Source organism: Dreissena polymorpha, chromosome 5, assembly GCF_020536995.1.
Source record: "Dreissena polymorpha isolate Duluth1 chromosome 5, UMN_Dpol_1.0, whole genome shotgun sequence".
Lineage (NCBI taxonomy): Eukaryota > Metazoa > Mollusca > Bivalvia > Myida > Dreissenidae > Dreissena > Dreissena polymorpha.
The window spans coordinates 72,581,139-72,602,252 of NC_068359.1; the positions used below are offsets into that span (position 1 = coordinate 72,581,139).

At 36.0% G+C, this 21,114-nt stretch overlaps 1 protein-coding gene across 1 annotated transcript in view; it reads left to right on the forward strand.

Moving 5' to 3' along the window:
• Positions 1-21,114, forward strand: part of LOC127831952 (ATP-dependent DNA/RNA helicase DHX36-like) — a 62,474-nt gene that overhangs the window by 3,551 nt on the left and 37,809 nt on the right. The window contains exons 2-11 of the mRNA XM_052357044.1: positions 3,287-3,431; positions 4,914-5,097; positions 6,108-6,232; positions 8,107-8,281; positions 9,030-9,067; positions 10,554-10,603; positions 12,198-12,293; positions 14,192-14,325; positions 16,562-16,636; positions 18,884-18,979. Of these exons, the coding sequence (XP_052213004.1) occupies positions 3,287-3,431; positions 4,914-5,097; positions 6,108-6,232; positions 8,107-8,281; positions 9,030-9,067; positions 10,554-10,603; positions 12,198-12,293; positions 14,192-14,325; positions 16,562-16,636; positions 18,884-18,979 (1,118 nt within the window). The remainder of the gene's footprint in view (positions 1-3,286; positions 3,432-4,913; positions 5,098-6,107; positions 6,233-8,106; positions 8,282-9,029; positions 9,068-10,553; positions 10,604-12,197; positions 12,294-14,191; positions 14,326-16,561; positions 16,637-18,883; positions 18,980-21,114) is intronic.

Below are 21,114 nucleotides of genomic sequence, written 5' to 3' on the forward strand. Positions count from 1 at the left end.
GCCAGTCAACAAATCCCGAACCGATGACGAGAACCGAGCTACCAAGTGCCCCATGGCAAGATTTAGCCGCGGACGTATTAGGTCCGTTGCCATCAGGTGATTACATTTTTGTTTGTGTCGACTATTACAGTAGGTATGTAGAGCTTGAGGTCACCAAAGTAATAACTAGCGAAAAACTAGTGTCAATATTAAGGAAATGGTTTTTGACGCATGGCTTGCCATTATCTCTACGTACAGACAATGCTAGTAGTTTTGTTTGCGAGCATTTCGAAAATTATTTGCAGTCTCAAGGAATCGAACACAGGCGAAATACTCCCTTGTGGCCGCAAGCAAATGGGGAGGTTGAACGTCAGAACCGTTCAATACTAAAGAGATTACGAATATCTCAAAGTCAAAATCGTAATTGGCGATTAGACCTCGATGATTACCTGATAATGTATCGAAGCACACCCCATTCAGTAACGGGTATGTCACCTGCTGAGATGCTGTTCGGTCGTAAGATAAGAACATGTGTTCCTGAAATTAATACGTATAGGCGGGAAGATAGCGAAATACGTGATCGTGATTCCGAGAAAAAGGGGAAAGGGAAAGTATACTCCGACGCGAAACGAAATGCAAAAGAGAGCGAAATTGTACCAGGCGACAAGGTTCTTTTGAAGCAAAATAGAAACAATAAACTCGACACTCCGTTCAGTTCCGATAAGTACACGGTTATAGATAAGAACGGGAATAGCGTGGTTGTACGTGCCGATGATGGTACCGAGTATCGGCGAAATGTAACGCATATGAAAAAAATGAATGAACAAAATCCTCAGACAGACTCAAATGTAAACAATTCTAAAAGTGAACATTGTCAAATTAATGTATCATCTGCGGGTAAAGACAGACCGATAAGGGTTCGGAAAATGCCCGAGAAATTTAATGATTTCAAACTGGTGTAAATGCACCGCTAAATAGGCATGTAATTTAATGGTGTTCATTCGAGACAACACACGTGGCGCTTATCCCGCGGATGCTAGTAAATTTCTATTAAACTGACATGTGTATCATGCTCCGAGTGTAAAATGGCTTATAAACGGAAATTGATTAACAGCCAGTGTGGTCGCTCATTACTTTCATGTTAACGATAAAAGGGAATTGTGTGAGAACATTGTTTGTACAAGCGGCGTGCTATTTTATTTTCATTGATAGAATGTTTTCATTTGTGATGTTTTTGTTTTGATTAAATTTAGTTTAGATTGTTTCATAAATGCATGGTGTAATTTGTTATCATGAATTGTTTGTGAACGTATGGGTTTATGTTTAGAGTATGTATTTGTTGATCATGCATTATTTGGTTTGAAAAAAAGGAGGGATTGTGGTATAGCTTGCACTGGCCACGCCTACTTGCAGGACACGCCTACGGCATGAATGCCTCTTTGATAGCATGTTCAGGGACAGACTGTTTTGTATGCTTGACGAGTACAGATGTAAATAAAACCAGTATAACCTTCAATGGTGTTTGTTCCTTAAATGGAGTTCCTTTAATGGTGCTAACTAGTGTATTCTGTAGATGAAACACTACACCACCAACATCACAAATCATGTACGCAAATGTTAGAAAGTGTTGACTGTCATTCTATCGGACATATGGAATTTCGGACAATCGCATTTCTTACTTTTAACTATGATCTAATTGCAATAATTCAACTCTCAGCTTCCGAGAGCCGCCATAGCAAAAATTATCAAAGGCTTTGGAAAAACGTTTTTAAGGACTATTCTTACATCCTGGTCAATTGGAATCCGGGTCGTTTCGCCCTAAATCCCGTTATCCCCGAGTCGTTGCGCCCTAAGTCACGTTTGCCCTGGGTCGTTTCGCCTTAATTCCTGGGTCGTTTCGCCCTAATTTTTATACGTATAGCGATATTAAAGGATTTATCTTAGGCTTGTCGGAAGCTGAATGGGATATTGTTTAATACAGTATTATATTATCTGACGATGGCACGGTCTGCATATTAAATGCAGTTCGAGCTGTGATTTACGGGCCTGGTGATACTCCCTGGATGATATACCTAAACAGAAGAACCTGATATACACTATCATACTCGTAATGATGGGACAAATTATGTAAAAACCTAACGCTTATTACAGTAAATATCATTAACTGCAGACAACAATGTGAACACCTTTGCGCTTTCAATGCAAGGAAATGTTCAGCATGGAATTACATGTTATATCGGAATATATGTCATTTTATTTTTACAAAATTAGTCCAATCTATTTCCCTGTTTACATTATATACGGCAAACATTAACAGAAATATTCATTTAAATATTGAAAGGGAAAATAATGACATGTGGACAGCAACGACAACATGCAGAATATAATAAAATATATAAGCATCTCATACCTGTATCACATGTCTGATGTTGCCATCTATCACATAAATCGCATGTGATTGCATGTTGGCGAGGTGTCACTATCTAATCACACGAAATACACAGTTCGTCAGCCATAAGAACGTGTCGAAATATAAAATCACGAATGATGATGCCATAGCCAAGTTGCTTTTTATATACACTTGCGGCGAATATCTTGAGATCAAAAGATGCAAACTGGCTTAAAGTTTATAAAAACAATATAACACCTTTATAATGTCTCCTTTTGATGTTTCTGTGCTAGTAATTAGTCAATCATCTGATCACACGTCTTCCGATCTAAGTGTGTTTGCTAATTGTTAAATTGGTCCCAAAATTATTTTAATTGGCAAATCAAAGCATCATACCTCTGCCAAAATCATTCATCGTTATACTTTTCGTTTGTAACACAATGAATCATAATGTTTCTGTTAATTAATTGCAATTAAAATCAAACGGATAATTGAGCAAACATCAAATTTGCAATTAATAATCAAATTTGTATTAAAAATCTTAATTTTCCATATATGTTAAACAAATACTTTTCGGAGCGAAAGAATCATTTACAAAAGCCTAATATTACATAAGAATTAAATAAGGGCGAAACAACCCACTTGTAAGGGCGAAACGACCCGGGGCGAAAACCGGGGTGACAGAGGGCGAACGGGATTAAGGGCGAAACGACCTGAGACCTGTCAATTGCCTAACTGGCCACCAACATCACAAATAATGTACGCAAATGTTAGAAAATAGTTTATGATAAAGCAGATTTTCTACTACTTTTAAAGAACAAGCACTATGGTTACTGAAGCAGCCAAACTTGGAACAATTTAGAACTATGTTATGATTTGAAACACTGCTAATTAAGTAATTTCAATGACTAATTTCAGTGATGGCAGGTCAAGGAGCAGAAGGCTGGGATGAGAAAGAGCCAGGTCGGCAGTGGGGTCACCAGTCTGGAGGTCGTCACAGTGGTAATCATGTCAACAGGGGTCGCAGGAACTACCATAGGGGTCGGAATAGGGAAGATGAAAGGTTAGGTGTTTAAGCTGGAGAATATGAATAAAGATGAATAGTATCTTTGTTGGCTGAAATTGTTAAACCAATTGAGAATATTTTATATCTGTATTTATCTCATAGCTTTAAATGTACATGTGTTGTTGTTTTTATGCCCCCGGATCGAAAGATCGGGGGCATATTGTTTTTGGCATGTCTGTCTGTCTGTGTGTCATTTATTCATTCATTCATTCATTGTGTGTGTCCAAAAACTTTAACCCAATGGTACCGTTAAAGTTTTGCAATAACTTTTGCATTATTGAAGATAGCAACTTGATATTTGGCATGCATGTGTATCTCATTGAGCTGCACATTTTGAGTGGTGAAAGGTCAAGGTCATCCTTCAAGGTCAAAGGTCAAATATATTGCTTCAAAGCGGCGCAATAGGGGGCATTGTGTTTCTGACAAACGCATCTCTTGTTTTTATTTTAGACCAGTGTGCACATAGGGCTCAGGTATCATTTGCAGTTTGAAAGTTATTTGTGAATCTTGGGTCTTTCTTTGAGGTTTCTACTAATATAAGTTCCTCTGCATACATATTTTAATTGGAAATGGATAACTTACAGTCGGTGCAAAGCATGAGCCTTATCCAGCAGAATGAGTTGGTTAAAGATGCTAATGGTAAAACTATGACAAGATAAAAAAAAACTTGTCACTCTTGAGGTTTAAGATTCTCCTTCTTAATTGCCACATCATGCTCATATGATATCACTGACAAATAACTGTTCAGAATGTTCAACCACTTCCAACATGAAGAATATAGTGAGGACAGTTAGACCACAGTTATGGCGACTTTTGGGCACATTGGTCTTTATAAAGTCTTAACAGCTTACCCCTCTTTAAATTCATGTAAAGATTATCAATACATCATGTCACCTCAATAAATTTCACTCCTTTGATGCTTACTTTAACTCTTCATACAACAAAATGTCATTGTTACTTAAACATTTTTTAAAACCTGAAGCTTGTCCATAATTATGTGACTATAAAAGGGCCGCATACATTCTACATTTTATACGAAATCATGAATTGCTGTCCACTTCTACATATATTGTCCAGAACTATGTCTTACTCTTAAGTGATTTTAGAAACTAAGATCCAGGAACAGGATATATTTTCCACTTTTGTGTTTGCGTCCAAGAAAGACATTATAAAATTATTGTTTAGAAAGAAGATCTTGGTAGTTTTTTGTGAGAAGCTATCATGAACTATTTGAAAGTACAATCGATGCCTTTTCAGTGCCTTTTTTATTTGAACCTCGTTCTGGGAAATTTGGCTTAATGCATGTGCATAAAATGTTGTACCAGATTAGCCTGTGCAGTCAGGACACTTTCTGCATTTATGGTATTTATAATCTAGACAAAAAATGCATCCCACATCAGCCTGTGCGGACACTATGTACATGCAATAAACCCTTTTTTACCAAAACAAGGCTAACATGCATTATTTGCCTCCCAACAGAGACAAAAAAGTAAACCGATGGGGCCCATCAGAGGGTGATGACTCTTACAGATCGCGAGGGTCTGCGAGGGGTCATGGGGGTCGAGGAAGAGGGGGCAGACCCCCAGGGTTAAAGGGCAAGGACATAGGCATGTACTACGCACAGTTGTCAAAACAGAAAGCTGAACAAAGGATAAAAGACCAGGTAGACATGTTTTAGTCCCTGATCAGTTAAAAAAATTGCTTAATGTATGTGATTAAAGTGTGGTCCGAAATTAACCTGTTCAGTCGGTACAGGCTTATGAGGGACAACACTTTCTGCCTAAACTCCATTTTTACTAAGAAGGGTCATCTTTTAAACGAACAATGCCATATACCGTAGGTTTCCACGTATAGTGCGCTCCCGTGTATAGCGCGCAGGCTGTTTTTTAAATGCAAAAATGGAGAAAAAAATATTTACAGACAATAAAACCACTAAATCGGACCAAAAATGGCTGCCATTTTACTATTGCACAATCCAATAGTCCGGGGCATTGGAAAGCTTAATTAAGCATTCAAAAATTGCGTTACCCGCAAAAAAGACCTAGTTCCCACCTACCCTTGCCTGCTCTCCGGAATGTCGACAACAATCCCCATCGGAATTCATCAATAAAGAAGTGTCAAAACACAGACAAAGAAATGTCCGCAAGTTTATTCAAACAAATTTATTTTTGACCAAAACTTCTTCTACCTCATTGATATCTACCAGTAGCGACTTCTTGTTGTTTAGACAATGGCCCCTCAGTCTGTACGATTATAGGGTGGTAGTTTTCTGGAAAAAAACATGGCGGTCATTTTGATTATTTACGATTACACAACATTTTTTTTACCAATTTAGCAGCCAGGATAGCGCTGTATCAATGTATAGCGCGCACCAGCTTTTTAATTTGAATTTCGGAGGTAAAACACTGCGCGCTATACGTGGAAACCTACGGTAAGAAGAAAGTGTCATCCCATGTTAACCTGTGTGAACTGCGCATGATTATCTGGGACAACAGTTTACACACATGCATTATCAATATGATAATGATATCAGTAAAATAAAATAAAAAGACAGACCTTTTTCATAATGTGTATACCAATTCATGGCTTTCCATGTTTGCATTTTTTTATGTAGATATATGACTTTTCCTTTCAAAAAGACATAACGTTATATTTTTTCCATGTTTATCCCAGAGAGCAGCTGTGACCTTGCAAGGGGATCAGAAAAGGGCCATAACCTGTCTGCTACATGATATCCAGGCCAGCAGAGAATGTCCTCCCCAGCCTGATCGATACATAGAGGAACGTCAAGATGACAGGTAGTTGTGGTATGAAACATTAAAAACAAAATTCAAGCAAGAAAGAATGTTTAAAAGAGCCAAGCTCGGAAAAACAGGGCATTATGCATGTGCCTTAAGTGTGCTGCCAGATTAGCCTGTGCAGTCAAGAAAAGCTCTTCGCCTAGAAATGATTTTTGTTAAGAAGATACAGACTGCCTTTTAAGGAAAATTCCATAAAAAGTGAAAGTGTCTTCCCATATTTTTCTGTGCAGACTGCAGAAGCTAATCTGAGAGGTCACTTTTTGCACATGCACAGTTTTCCCAAAGCAAATATCATATAAGGAGACAAAAAATATGTTGCAAGCAAGCTAGGTCATGAAACAGAAATCTTGAGCAAGCCTAGTTCAAAATTTACCAGTACACGAAAGAATTGTTGGAGCTAGTTATGATCACTGTAACGTTAAAACAATATGCATTCATCTCTAAATCAATGCTCTTTAAAAAGAAAAATTCTTCAAATGCAAAACTTGTCAAAACTATGTTTATCTCCTGTTAGCTGCTTTGGTACATAGTCATCTGAGCACAACTAGATTTTCTGTTGGCAACTTATCTTCCAGCCAGTAACAGCCATATCTTATGACCTCCTCTCGAAACCCCCAAAACAACAATATACTGTATATGTATATAACTTTTATTGATCCATACTGAAATTAATACCTGAACGTTTTAAAAGACGTTAAGCTTTTTTACTCAAATTGTTTGCTAGTTCACCATTGTATGCCCCTGGCATCTACTGATGCTGTTCATTTATTTGATCTTGTTTCTGTCTTTAACAAAGAGGTTAACACAAATTGACAAGTTGCATATAGCATTAATAATATTTCTTACAAAGCTTTTGTTGTGTCAACATACCAACATCACACATACCTCACTTTGACCATGATATTGACTTACTGTTGGACCTATATGTATACTAATACAGAATGTCCATTTTTTTGGTAAAAAACAAAATGACGCATTTTGTCGAACCTGAATACTACCAACACTCCCACATCTTATTTATCCCATATTTACCTTGACAGGGCTTGTTTTCCTTCTTTAGCAAGGGCCTTATAAAGTCCACTTTCCCGAAAAAGAAAGGACCCCTTTCCGTAAGAAAATTTATTAAAAATGATGAAATTTTCCCAAAATTTCAAGCTATCTATAGCATTTTTTCTCTTTTTCCATTTTTGTCGATAATTTTCTCCCTAAAACAGAAGGAAGGGCCCTTTCCCCAAATCAAGAAAAAAGCCATGCTTGACATAGACCTACTTTTGGACTAAGACTTACTCAAATGAGCCATTCAATCAATCTGACAAGGCTTCCTCTGAGAGCATACATGTTGTAAACACAGCATCTTGTGCACTTTAGAAAGTCCACCAAAAAATGAATAATTAACAATTTAATGGTGATTTAGATTTTTGGTAAATAAAGAATTGTGGCTTGAGAGGCAATCAAATTTGGACAAAAACAAGATGTGTAGACTTATTAAACCATTTCAATGTGATCAATCAAGTTAAATGTTTATATTTGGCTCAAAAATAAAAGTTTGTGCTGTTTTTTGTGGTTGCATAAAATTTAGAACCTGGGGCAGTGGTCTTATTGATGGATGCTGGTCTAGGAATCGGAAGGTTCCTGGTTCAAAGCTCGTTCATACCACTGGAGTTTTCTGAGCAAAAATAATCAACGCTTGCTCACATCTGCCCCAGCTATATATATGTGTACCTGTGAGGAGATATAAGCCAATGTGCCGTGGCTACATACTGCACCTAGTGTTAATAGACGACTTATATACCAGTGATCAAGTAGGCTAAAGATGTCATCATGTTATAAATATCTGACCATTTACAGATCTTTAACCATTTAACTTTCAGAAATAGCAGATTGAGCCCAGCTGAAGAGGAAAACTATGATGGATTTCAAGGTTCAGCAAGCTGTGATGTGGGACATGGGAGAGGGAACAGGCCACCTGGTTTAAGTGGCAAACAGATAGGCATGTACTATGTTGGAGAGTCCAAGGAGAAAGCTGAGCGAAGTATGGCAGATCAGGTCAGTCTTATCTGTGTACTTAGCCTATAGGCAACAGGCCCCATGAAGGTTCATTAGTTTTATCGTAGACTTAACCTTGTATAAGCCTTGCTTTGGAAAATGGGGCTTAACGCATGTACAACGCTTTCCACCAGACTGGCTTTTTGTTGGGAAGTGGCATCCTTTTAACAAAAAAATTGTATGAAAACATAGAGTATTGTCCCTGATGAGCCTGTGCAGACTGCACAGTCTTATTTGGGATGACTCTTCATGCACAGGCATTAAGCCTAGATTTCCCAGAACAAGGCTCATATATTTAACCAATGGAAATAAATTCTCTGAAGTTACACACTTTCTGATTGGTCAATATTTTGATTTGAGAATAAGCTTTGGTCAATTTAACCAATAGAAATAAGGTCTCTGAAGTTACACACTTTCTCATTGGTCAATATTTTTATTTGAGAATAAGCTTGTCACTTTGGGTATTCCTAGGTAACATTCAGGTCATTTATAAACGTAAATTTAGTGACATTTAAGCATAAACACATTGTCTTGAAACATATGAATTTTATTTGGTAATCACCAATTCTAAGTGTAAATTTAGGCATTTGTTAAAAATAAATAAGTTATGCCATAATAATTAAGATAACTTCCAACCAACTAGAATACATATTGAAGGAAATAATTTAATGTCTTTTGCATCCAAACCTGATTTCACTTTGTACAATGCAACAATAGTAAGAACAAATGTTCTGTCTCTGATTTTCAGTCAAACAGATATAGCCAGGAAAGTGAAGATGACGATAGGTAATTTTCTTTTTTTTGTGTTCATTTTACAAGTGCCTGTAAATGTCAAGGTTTGGTCCCCCAAAATGATCATTAAGTTTAACAATGATTGTCTAATTTTGCGGTAAAACCATGTGTTTCACTCAAAAATATTAGAATATTATTCAAAAAAATAATAAAGGAGACATACATTCCAATTTGTATTGAGCTTAGAACTATGCCAACAGTTACTTACTCATCAACACATGACTGAAGCTTATTGATTTACATGTACATTATTTTTTCTCGTCCTTTGTGACCTGGGTCAGACATGTTTAATCAGTTTAATGATGATACATTTATAAAGTTAATACTTTGTGATCATAATATTTCCACCTATTTTTCGAAAGAAATTCTATAGCAATATCAAATTTGTGTCCAAAATGTCATTTTTCTTCAAAAATAATTTTGCATTCTGATCTTATTACTAGTCTTTGCAAAAGACGACATTAGGTCAAAGAAAACGAATTAAAACATATATGAATAACTGAATGAGTCTGTTTCCGTCGAACACAGATTTAAATCTATACATCTATAATTTAGCTTAAGTTTTTTAAGCAAAGTAATTTCATTTTTGGATTTTTATTGAATTTAAAAATTATTGCACTTACAAAAAAGGATGAAATTTTACTAATATATGAATTTACATGTTTGCTATATATTTATTATTTTACTTAAATCATCCGATTAAAGCTCTCAGCAAAAAAGATTTTTTGGATTTGTGCAGCATTTAACTGAAACTATGGGTACAAGGGCGATGAAACTTTACTAACATAGAAACTTCGAGCCCATCTTTGAAGTCATTTGTAAGGTCACCGACAGAAAAATATATTACACTTAAATCAGCAAAATTATTCAAGCACTTTGGCTCTCACTGGACAATATTTGGCTTTTATTGCCATTTTAACAAATTAATATAAGCCATTTTAAATTGCAAGTAGCTACTGTATTTTACAGCCAGATAAACAGCTTCATATTAACTTTGTGTCAAGCCACTTGCTGACACGAGACTTAAAGTCATACTTAGTGACTGCGTTTTCAATTATTTTCAGATACAGTAAACTGTTAACATTGGGGGCAAATAAAAATTATGACAAAAAAGATACTAAAAAAAAAATCTTCAGTTTCCTGAAACAATATACATGTATTTTTAAAAAGCTGCTAGTTTTTGCCAATTTAAATATTTAAGGCAACTTTTAAAAAATGGTATAATTTAGCAACAATTGTGATAGGCAGGGATTGCCCTGAGCATTACAACTTGTACAGCTCTTGTCATAATTGATTTCAAGGACCAGGTTAAGCCTTATTTGACTTTCATTGGGAGGGGCATTTTACGCATAAGTAAAAACCTGTATCATTGGCATGGTGTTTTCTTTACTTAGTAGTACCCTTTGCGGTAAATGCCAATTTAATGTTTGTTACAGTACACTAAGTATATACTGAAATCTCGTTGTATCCATATTTACAGCTTGGAGGAATATGAAGAAGAGGTTGAAAGTGAGGGGCCCAGTTCTGGAAGTAAGTTCTAAAATCTGAAAAATACATTTGGGCCGCGCCTAGGAAAATGGGGCTTTATGCATGTGCTAAAAATGTTAGCCCAGATTAGCCTGTGCAGACCTCACATGCTAATAGGGGACGACACTTTTTTCTTAAGTGGAATTTTTTGCTTTGATGAAGTCTGTAAGTAGCGAAAAATCCAGTTAAGGCTGAAAGTTTTGTCCCTGATTAGCCTGTACAAACTGCACTGGCTAATCTGCAATGACATTTCACCTCGTTTGCCAGAGTGAGGCTCTTTGAGGAAAGACATATAGAATATTTGTTGGATTCGGTGGATTATCGATTTTAATTCACGAGTGATAATAGAAAATATATATTTTATATGATCACGAGTGAATTAAAATCGATAATCCACCGAACCCAACAAATTTTCTTTTTATTTTATGCTTTTTTTCTCAGTTTATATACATTGTTAAAGATTTTAACGAAAGAATTTCGCTGGGAAAATGACGTCATTTCGTCAAAAAAATGACGTCATTTAACAAACAGTGAAAATTATCGATAATTTTCACTGATAATTTTCATTGTTTGAAACAGTGAAATTATCAGTTTTAATTCACTGATATTTCTCTATAAACCACCAGAAAGCATAAAATAAAACATGTTAATCTTATTGTATTTTACACTTATACCCACTGCTGTGAAATACGTTTTTTTTAAATATAATACTTGTACCGCTTTTATGGACAAATAATCAAAATCAGCAAAGTAAAATATACTTCTCCTTTAGATTGCACATCTGTTTAATAAATCATGCCAGAGTTGAAATAATTTAACTAGATATAGTAAGTCCATAGACTACTCTGTTTAACTCTTTCTTATTCAGAAGCAAAGTGAAAAGGTCTATATGCAAACAGCATAAAACCAGAACAGCCTGTGAGTAGCACGCAGTCTGTTAAGGTTTTATGCTGTTTGCTGCTCATAAGTATCTTAGAGTGGAAAATTAAGTATTTTAAACATAAGTAAAAAAGGTCTTTATTAAATATGGTTTTCTAAGGGACGACAAACACATCAAAATGGGTATCCGAGTGGTAAAGTGTTAATGTCTATCCATCAGAACTTTAAATTGCTGTTTAATTAAGAAATAATCGACGGGTGACCGTTGGTTATTGCGGTAATAACCAACGGTATGGAGTTCTGATGCGTAGGAATTAAACCACGACGGCGTAGCCCAAGTGGTTTGATAACAAGCATCGGAAGGACATACCGTTGGTTATTACCGCAATAACTAACGCTTACACGTAGATTATTTCGATTCTAACACGATTTCATTAATAAGTTATCCGCGATTTAACGGTTATAAATGAAAATTATATTAACCGAATCTCCTCCAATTTTCTGCGAAAACGTGACGTCACCACAACAATCAAAATCAAATGACATCGTGTTCATTCATAAACAGTGTGCAGACAATCAAAGTGACGTCATACTTATATCCGTTGGTATATTGGGGTAATAACCCACGGTAGTTTTCCTTCTTTGTATATAGAAAACAAGTCACGTGCCGTGGTAGAATAATGGATAAACAATTATGAACAATGATCAATTACACCAGGTGCAACAAATGTGAGTCATGAAGATCCAACAGTGACAGAAGTTCTCCAAATGCAGATGGGGGAAGACTTGCTTGTATCGGATAACAGTGATATTGGTGAGCACAGTCAAGCTGTTGAGTCATTGAGCCTAGTTGTGGGAAAACTTGGCTTAATTCGCCTGCATTAAGTGTTATCCAAGATTCTAATCTGTGCTGATACTTAACCTCTAAACTGGATTTATGTTAAGAAGAGACTTCCTATTAAAAAAATGATAAGTCCACTAAAGCGGAAAGTGAAGTATATGGGATTTCCCTGTTAATTTGCTTAGTTTTCTTAGTAAAACAAGTTCATATAGCTTTTGAAAAAATGTCTGTCAATTCTCTTTAGTTGGTCACTGTGTTGTCTTAAAGTTATTTAATTATTTAGAAGAATCGTCAAATATGTTACAAAAATTGTTCTATAGCTTTCATTTTGAAGTTAATTATACCCCCATAAACAAAGTTTTGGGGGGTATATAGGAGTGAACTTGTCTGTTGGTCGGTCGGTCTGTCTGTCGGTCCGTATTAAATGTCCGCTCTCTAATTCAAGTAGTTTTCATCCGATCTTCACCAAACTTGGTCAGAAGTTGTATCTACATGATGTCTAGGCCAAGTTCGAACATGGGCCTTGCCGGGTCAAAAACTAGTTCACGGGGTCACTTAGTGCGTTTTTTAACATTCAGCATGTTGTCCGCTCTCTAATTCAAGTAGTTTTCATCCGATCTTCACCAAACTTGGTCAGAAGTTGTATCTAGATGATCTTAAGGCCAAGTTCGAACATGGGCCTTGCAGGGTCAAAAACTAGGTCACGGGGTCACTTAGTGCGTTTTTTAACATTCAGCGTTATGTCCTCTCTCTTATTCAAGTAATTTTCATCCGATCTTCACCAAACTTGGTCAGAAGTTTTATCTAGATGACCTGAAGGCCAAGTTCGAACATGGGCCATGCCAGATCAAAAACTAGGTCACAGGGTCACTTAGTACGTTTAACACATTGAGCATGGTGTCCGCTCTCTATTTCAAGTAGTTTACATCTGATCTTCACCACACTTAATCAGAAGTTGTATCTAGATGATGTGTAGGTCAAGTTCGAACATGGGCCATGCCAGGTCAAAAACTAGGTCACGGGGGTCACTTAGTGTGTTTTAAACCTCACCATATTGTTCGCGCACTAATTCAAGTAGTTTTTATCCAATCTTCACCAAAATTGGTCAGAAGTTGTATCTTGATAATGTCTAAGGCAAGTTTGAATATGGGTCATGCCGGGTCTAAAACAATGTCACGGGGTCACTTAGTGCGTTTAAACATCACAATGTTGTCCGCTCTCTAATTCAAGTAGTTTTCATCCAATCTTCACCAAACTTGGTCAGAAGTTGTATCTAGATGATGTCTAGGTCATGTTTGAATATGGGTTATGCCGGGTCAAAAACTAGGTCACGGGGTATCTTAGTGTGTTTTAAACATCACCATGTTGTCCGCTCTCTAATTCAAGTAGTTTTTATCTAATCCTCACCAAACTTGGTCACAAGTTTTATCTAAATGATCTCTAAGACAAGTTTGAACATGGGCCATTCCGGGCCTAAAACTAGGTCACGGGGTTACTTAGTGCGTTTTTTAACATTCAGCATGGTGTCCGCTCTCTAATTCAAATAGTTTACATCCGATCTTCACCAAACTTGGTCAGAAGTTCTATGGAGATGATCTTAAGGCCAAGTTAGAACATGGGCCTTTCTGGGTCAAAAACTAGGTCAAGGGGTCACTTAGTGCGTTTTAAAAATTGAGCATGGTGTCCGCTGTTTTTTGTGAAGACGGCATGCAAAATATTATTGTGCCAATGCGGCATGTTGCGGTATTCGTCACGTCTGTGTCAAAGCTCTAGTTATGTAGGACGTTATGAATGTAACTACCATTTGTTAATTGTTCAATGTCAATCGAAGAATATTGAACAAGAAACTGTTGACCCGATCCTCCTTGCAGCTGGATTTCAAACTGCCACCACATCCTGGGACAATGCAAGGATATCTGCTGACTTTGCTGCCAAACAGACGACCACACTTTACCAGGACATGCAGGAATTCAGAAACAAACTGCCTGCCTACACTGACAGAGAAGTGGGTGGAGTTTGTGTCAAAGAGCCTCATTCTTGGAAATTGGGCTTAACGCATGTGCAAATGTATGCAGTGGGCACAGGCTAATCAGGAAGAACATTCTCCGCTTTTATAGAATTTTTTGTTTATAGGTACATGTTGTCTTTTTTGAACAAAAATCCAGTTTAGATAAAAAGTGTCGTCCTTGATTAGCCTGTAAAGACTGCACAGGCTTATCTGGGATGACATTTATCGCACATGCATAATTAAGCCCAGTTTTCCCAGAACATGGCTCGTGAGATCTTAATGATCAGGATGGTCTTCTTTTAAACACTTATCTGGGAGCCTTCTCAACTGTTCCGAAAGTAGCAAGTATTGGTCCTACCCATGCAATGTGTTTGATATTGTCTCAATAATCTGATGGTTGCAATCAAGAACAAATTAATAGTTTTTATACTAAGCCATATAAGCCTTCCATGGGGAAAATGGAGCTTAATGCATGTGCTTGAAGTGTCATCTTAGATCGGTCCACTCAGGCTAATCAGGGACAATACTTTCTACTTACACTGGATTTTTGTCTAGAAAAGACTTCCTTTAAACCCAAAATCCAATAAAAGTGAAAAGTATCATCCCTGATAAGCCTCTGTAGACTTCACAGGCTTATGTAGGATGACACTTGCTTGTGCTCATGCATTAAGACCAGTTTTCCCAGAACGAGGCTAAAAGAATCCCATGTGATACAATAACATGTTCTAGGCCTTGCCAGAGTTTTGTATCTTGGATTGACAGTTATTCAACACTGTACTTCAATTACAGAATTTTTGTTTTTAAAGCTTAAAAATATTGATTGCTTTATCTTGTTTGAAACTATGTGATAGATTTGAAAATAATTACTCTGAAGTGTGTCTTGGATGACCCTGTACACGGATATTTTGAATTATGTATAAATTGCTATGGGAATAACAAAAAAATCCCAATTGGAAGACCATCTTTGCTCTTAAATTTTAAAGTGAAAAAAAACAGAGATTTTTTTAAAACAAAAATAACCAATTATTAATAAAAAAGATACGACTTTCATCTCATACTTTATCTCAAAGACGCAAATCTTCAAGAAAAAGGGTACTTAAGTTTGCAAAATTTTGGTTTCAATAAGCTTTTCTGGTGGCCTTTAATTGAGGGATAGGGAGGTTATGCACCTCAAGTTAGCTCAGCTGGTTGAGTGCCATGCCACAAATCTGACAATTACAGGTTTGATTTTCATTGGGGAAACATCACTTATTTTATAATATCCTATTTCTCCTATCTGTGATACAGTTGTTACTTACTTACTGGTGGAAGTGCGCTTAGTCATTGTATATCGGCTTACCTAGGAAACGATAAACAGGTTAACCCTTTACCACTTAGATACGTATTTTGATTCATTTGTAGTCACTTAGAAAATGAAATTTAATTAAATAACTTTATTACTAAATTCATGTTTTAAAGGCTTTATTTCAAACTCTAAGATACTGATGAGCAGCAAACAGCATAAAACCTGAACAGACTGCAAATTACTCACAGGCTGTTCTGGTTTTATGTTGTTTGCACATAGCCATCTTGACTTTGCTTCTGAGTGGGAAAGTGTTAAAGGGACCTTTTCACATTTGAAAAAATGACAAAAGTGAAAAAATTGTTTCAGATTTGCAAATTTTTGTTGTAGTTGTCTTTTGCAAGGAAACAGTTATACTGAACATTTACCATGCTCTAAAACATGCATTATATGCATGTTTTGACGATTTAAAAACCTGAAAATTATAACGCATTACAAAGGCGAAACAATTGTATGATTTGGAAAGTTCTGTTGTAATCGTTATATTTTGTAACATTATGATGATTGCTTATACTAAGTATAGAGTATGAAATACATTTAGTCATATGTCTGCACCGATGGTCAAGTGGTTTTAGTGCTAGTATTAACTTCACGGGTCAGTCCTTCGAGCCCATTTGTGGATTGCTTTTTTTCTTTCTTTAATTTTATTTTAGTTTTATACCGGATTTACATTTATCAAATAAATCGTTCAAGGATTAGCTTCACAATATGTTAAAATCTGTGAAAAGGTCCCTTAAATATACTTCTGTGATGACTGAAATACTAATGTAAATTGTGATAAATCCACACAAAAACACAAACACTTTAATCATTTTTTTAGAGACAACAAAAGTAAATACTATGCTGACAACATTTACAAACATAGAATATCTCTAAAATGGTTAATTTCAGGCCATTGTTGATCTGATAAGCTCCAGCCAGGTGGTCGTATTGAGTGGTGAAACAGGCTGTGGAAAAACAACACAGGTGCACATAAGCCATCTGGGAAAACTGGGCTTGATGCGTGTTAATAAAGTATTATCAGAGATTAGCCTGTAAAGTCCACACATTATTGCCTGCGATGATACTTTCCACCCAATCTGGATTTTTAATAGATTAGACTTCCGTTTAACAAAAATTTCCCTTAAAGCTGCAAAGTCCCTGCATATTGCATGGGCTAATCTGGGACAACACTTTACGCAGGCTAATCTGGGACAACACTTTACGCAGGCTAATCTGGGACAACACTTTACGCAGGCTAATCTGGGACAACACTTTATGCACGCTCATCTGGGATGACACTTTATGCACATATATTAAGCCCAATGTACCCAGAATGAGGCTAAAAGATACGAGGTAGAAAGCCATTAATTTGTAAAATTGGTATTGGATTTTGTTAAAAAATAGAGAATAAAAATCTAATATAATTTTATGAAATATTCAAGTTTTTTGTTCTTAAATGAAGTTGTTGAGTTTTCAAAAACAAAGAGATAAATATGTATATATTTGTCAATATCCAAATCCCCTTTTTAAATAAGAATGTCATATCAGCATATAACCAATGCTGGACAGAGATAAATTACCTAGAAGATTTATTTCAAAGTTTTATAGTAAAGACAAATAATCTAGAAGATTTAATTCAAGTTTTAAAGTCTATGTTTTGTTTAAGTTTTATTAATTATTTATAAATATTCTATAATGTTAAAAGTTACTAATGGAATTTTTACTAATTTTTATGCCTCCTTTCGAAGAAGAGGGGGTATATTGCTTTGCACATGTTGGTCGGTCGGTCTGTCGGTCGGTCCGTCCACCAGGTGGTTTCCGGATGATAACTCAAGAACGCTTGGGGCTAGGATCATGAAACTTCATAGGTACATTGATCATGACTTGCAGATGACCCCTATTGATTTTGAGGTCACTAGGTCAAAGGTCAAGGTCATGGTGACCCGAAGTAGTAAAATGGTTTCCGGATGATAACTCAAGAACGCATACGCCTAGGATCATGAAACTTCATGGATAGATTGATCATGACTCGCAGATGACCCCTATTGATTTTGAGGTCACTAGGTCAAAGGTCAAGGTCATGGTGACCCGAAATAGTAAAATGGTTTTCGGATGATAACTCAAGAACGCATATGCATAGGATCATGAAACTTGATAGGTAGATTGATCATGACTCGCAGATGACCCCTATTGATTTTTAGGTCACAAGGTGAAAGGTCAAGGTCACGGTGACCCGAATAGTAAAATGATTTTCGGATGATAACTCAAGAACGCTTTTGCCTAGGATCATGACACTTCATTCAGGTACATTGATCGTGACTCGCAGATGACCCCTATTGATTTTCAGGTCACTAGGTCAAAGGTCAAGGTCACAGTGACAAAAAACGTATTCACACAATGGCTGCCACTACAACGGACAGCCCATATGGGGGGCATGCATGTTTTACAAACAGCCCTTGTTTTTTATGTCCCCCACTATAATAGTGGGGGACATATTGTTTTTGCCCTGTCTGCCTGTTGGTCCGTTGGTCTGTTGGTCTGTTTGCGCCAACTTTAACATTTTGCAATAACTTTTGCTATATTGAAGATAGCAACTTCATATTTGGCATGCATGTGTATCTCATGAAGCTGCACATTTTGAGTGGTGAAAGGTCAAGGTCAAGGTCATCCTTCAAGGTCAGAGGTCAAATATATGTGGCCAAAATCGCTCATTTTATGAATACTTTTGCAATATTGAAGATAGCAACTTGATTTTTGGCATGCATGTGTATCTCATGGAGCTGCACATTTTGAGTGGTGAAAGGTCAAGGTCAAGGTCATCCTTCAAGGTCAGAGGTCAAATATATGTGGCCCAAATCGCTTATTTTATAAATACTTTTGCAATATTGAAGATAGCAACTTGATATTTGGCATGCATGTGTATCTCATGGAGCTGCACATTTTTAGTGGTGAAAGGTCAAGGTCAAGGTCATCCTTCACAAGGTCAAGGTCATCCTTCAAGGTCAAACATCATATAGGGGGACATTGTGTTTCACAAACACATCTTGTTTATGTATTTATTTATTTATCAATTTTTGCAGAATAATAGCTAGTAAACATTTTTGACTAGGCTATATTTTACATAGGCATACATTCATTAATTTGTATATTTGCTGAATAGTAGCAAGTAAAAGATTACAACTATTATAAACTTAACATAGCCATAAATCGTTGCATGTGTCTATTTTTCAGGTCCCACAGTTTATTTTGGATGAATTCATATCTCAGAACAGAGGAGCTGAATGCCACATCATCTGTACCCAACCCAGGAGAATTAGTGCAATATCTGTAAGAAGGACATTACCCCTTTACCACTTAGATACATATTTCACGCATTTGTAGTCCCTTAGAAAAATATATTTAACCCATTTATGCCCAGTGGACTCTCCCATCCTTATAAATTGGATCAATTTATTTCCAAAATTAGGGTGTCAAGTATGTTTATTTCTATATTTAGAATATTCCATAAAGAAATTCATTTAAGCAAACAGCGCTTTGCAATGTCCTTTTTTCAGGACGCTAGGCATAAATGGGTTAATTTAAGACCTTTCTTGCTAGATTCAAGTTTTGAAAGCTTCATCTTCAAACCTTAGATACTGATGAGCAGCAAACAGCATGAAACCTGAACAGACTGCAAGTTACTCGCAGACTGTTCTTGTTTTATGCCGTTTGCAAATAGCAATTTTCACTTTGCTTCTAAATAAAGTGGGAAATGGTTACAATTTCATCATGTTGTTAGTGATACTTGTATGAGATGATATTACAACAATTATGTCATATATGACAGGGCTTTTTTCCTTCTTAGAGAATGTCTGTTTTTACAAATTTTAAAAGATCGCAACTCAAATTTCACAGTTTCAAAAAATTGGTGACTCAAATTTTCACAATTTTAAGTTTATTTTGAATGGTTTGCGACTTAGTTTTTTACAATTTTGAACAGTTTGTGACTCATAGATAGGAATAAAAGCCCTGGTTTATAATGTCTTATATATGAAAAGTACACTGCCATGACTCTCTTTTGAGTTTATCCTAAAAGTTAATATATACAGTCCACTCTCGTTATCTCGAAGTCGGCGGAACAAGAAAAAATATCGAGATAACGAGAGTTCGAGATATCCGATAAGGCCTTTTCAAAGAAAAAATGAGACGAAAAATTACCTTGTTTTTAACATCTAAATACCTGCTAAGTGGTCTTACTAAAGCCGTTACCGTGTGCCATAATACTCTCTACCTGATATATACGCGTTTTTACGAGGCACGATTAATTTTGCTATTTAAATGCTTAAAATAACTTTTTAAGTATAGCAGAATTGCATGAACACATGCGGTTATAATTGTTCTAAACGGTCGAGAAAACATCCGGTAATGTTGCTATTTAAAGTTATGATGCAATAGACTTCCAATCAAGACGCGGGTTTTCCATCTGAACATGCGTAAATCACGTTCCGGAATACTGAACCTTACATGTACATTTTGTATTTTGAAATGCAAAGTTCAATCGATTATTAGTCTATCGGCCTTTCGGCAGGCTGTGTATTAATTGCAGTTAATTGATGTTAAAGTGACAGGCCTTACTCAATTGTTAATGGCTGACGACATTACACACGTATGATCATTGATGCAATTAAAGGATCAATTTCCTACCGCACAGTATCGGGAGCAGCCGGGCGAAGTGTGACAGTGAAGTATCAAAGAAAAAATTTCTCACCATTTGCCGACACTGGGACAGTTATTCGCACTTCCAGATAAACGACAGTAAATACATGTAAAATCGGGAATCGGGACAAAATTTTATATCGAGATATCGAATTATTCGACATAACGAAAATCGAGATATGCAATGTTTATTTATATAGATAAAGAAAGAAAAAAGTTGGGACATTGAGCTTACTTCGACATATCGAGAATATTGAGATATCCGATGTCGAGATAACGAGAGTGGACTGTATATTATGCTGCTAACACTTTTAGATTCCTGTTCATTATACATGTATGTACGGTTTTGTGTGTGTGTTTTTTTGCATTTTTGTGACTGTTTTTATTGGTCTTATTCAAAATATGGACAATGAATGTTATCTAATTAAGTCGATAAAACACATGCCTATCAATGTTCTCACACATCAAGTAAAGCAAAAAACTAAAGTAAAAAATTGTTTGATTTTTTGCTATTTTTTTTACGTTTTTTGAATATTTAAAAAATATATTGGCATACTAGGTATAAGACTATAAGTAAATCAAACAAATGTTGACAAAGAATTCTGTTGCCATATAATTTATAAGTAAACCCAACAAAATGTTGACAAAGAATTCTGTTGCCATATAATTTATAAGTAAACCCAACAAAATGTTGACAAAGAATTCTGTTGCCATATAATTTATAAGTAAACCCAACAAAATGTTGACAAAGAATTCTGTTGCCATAT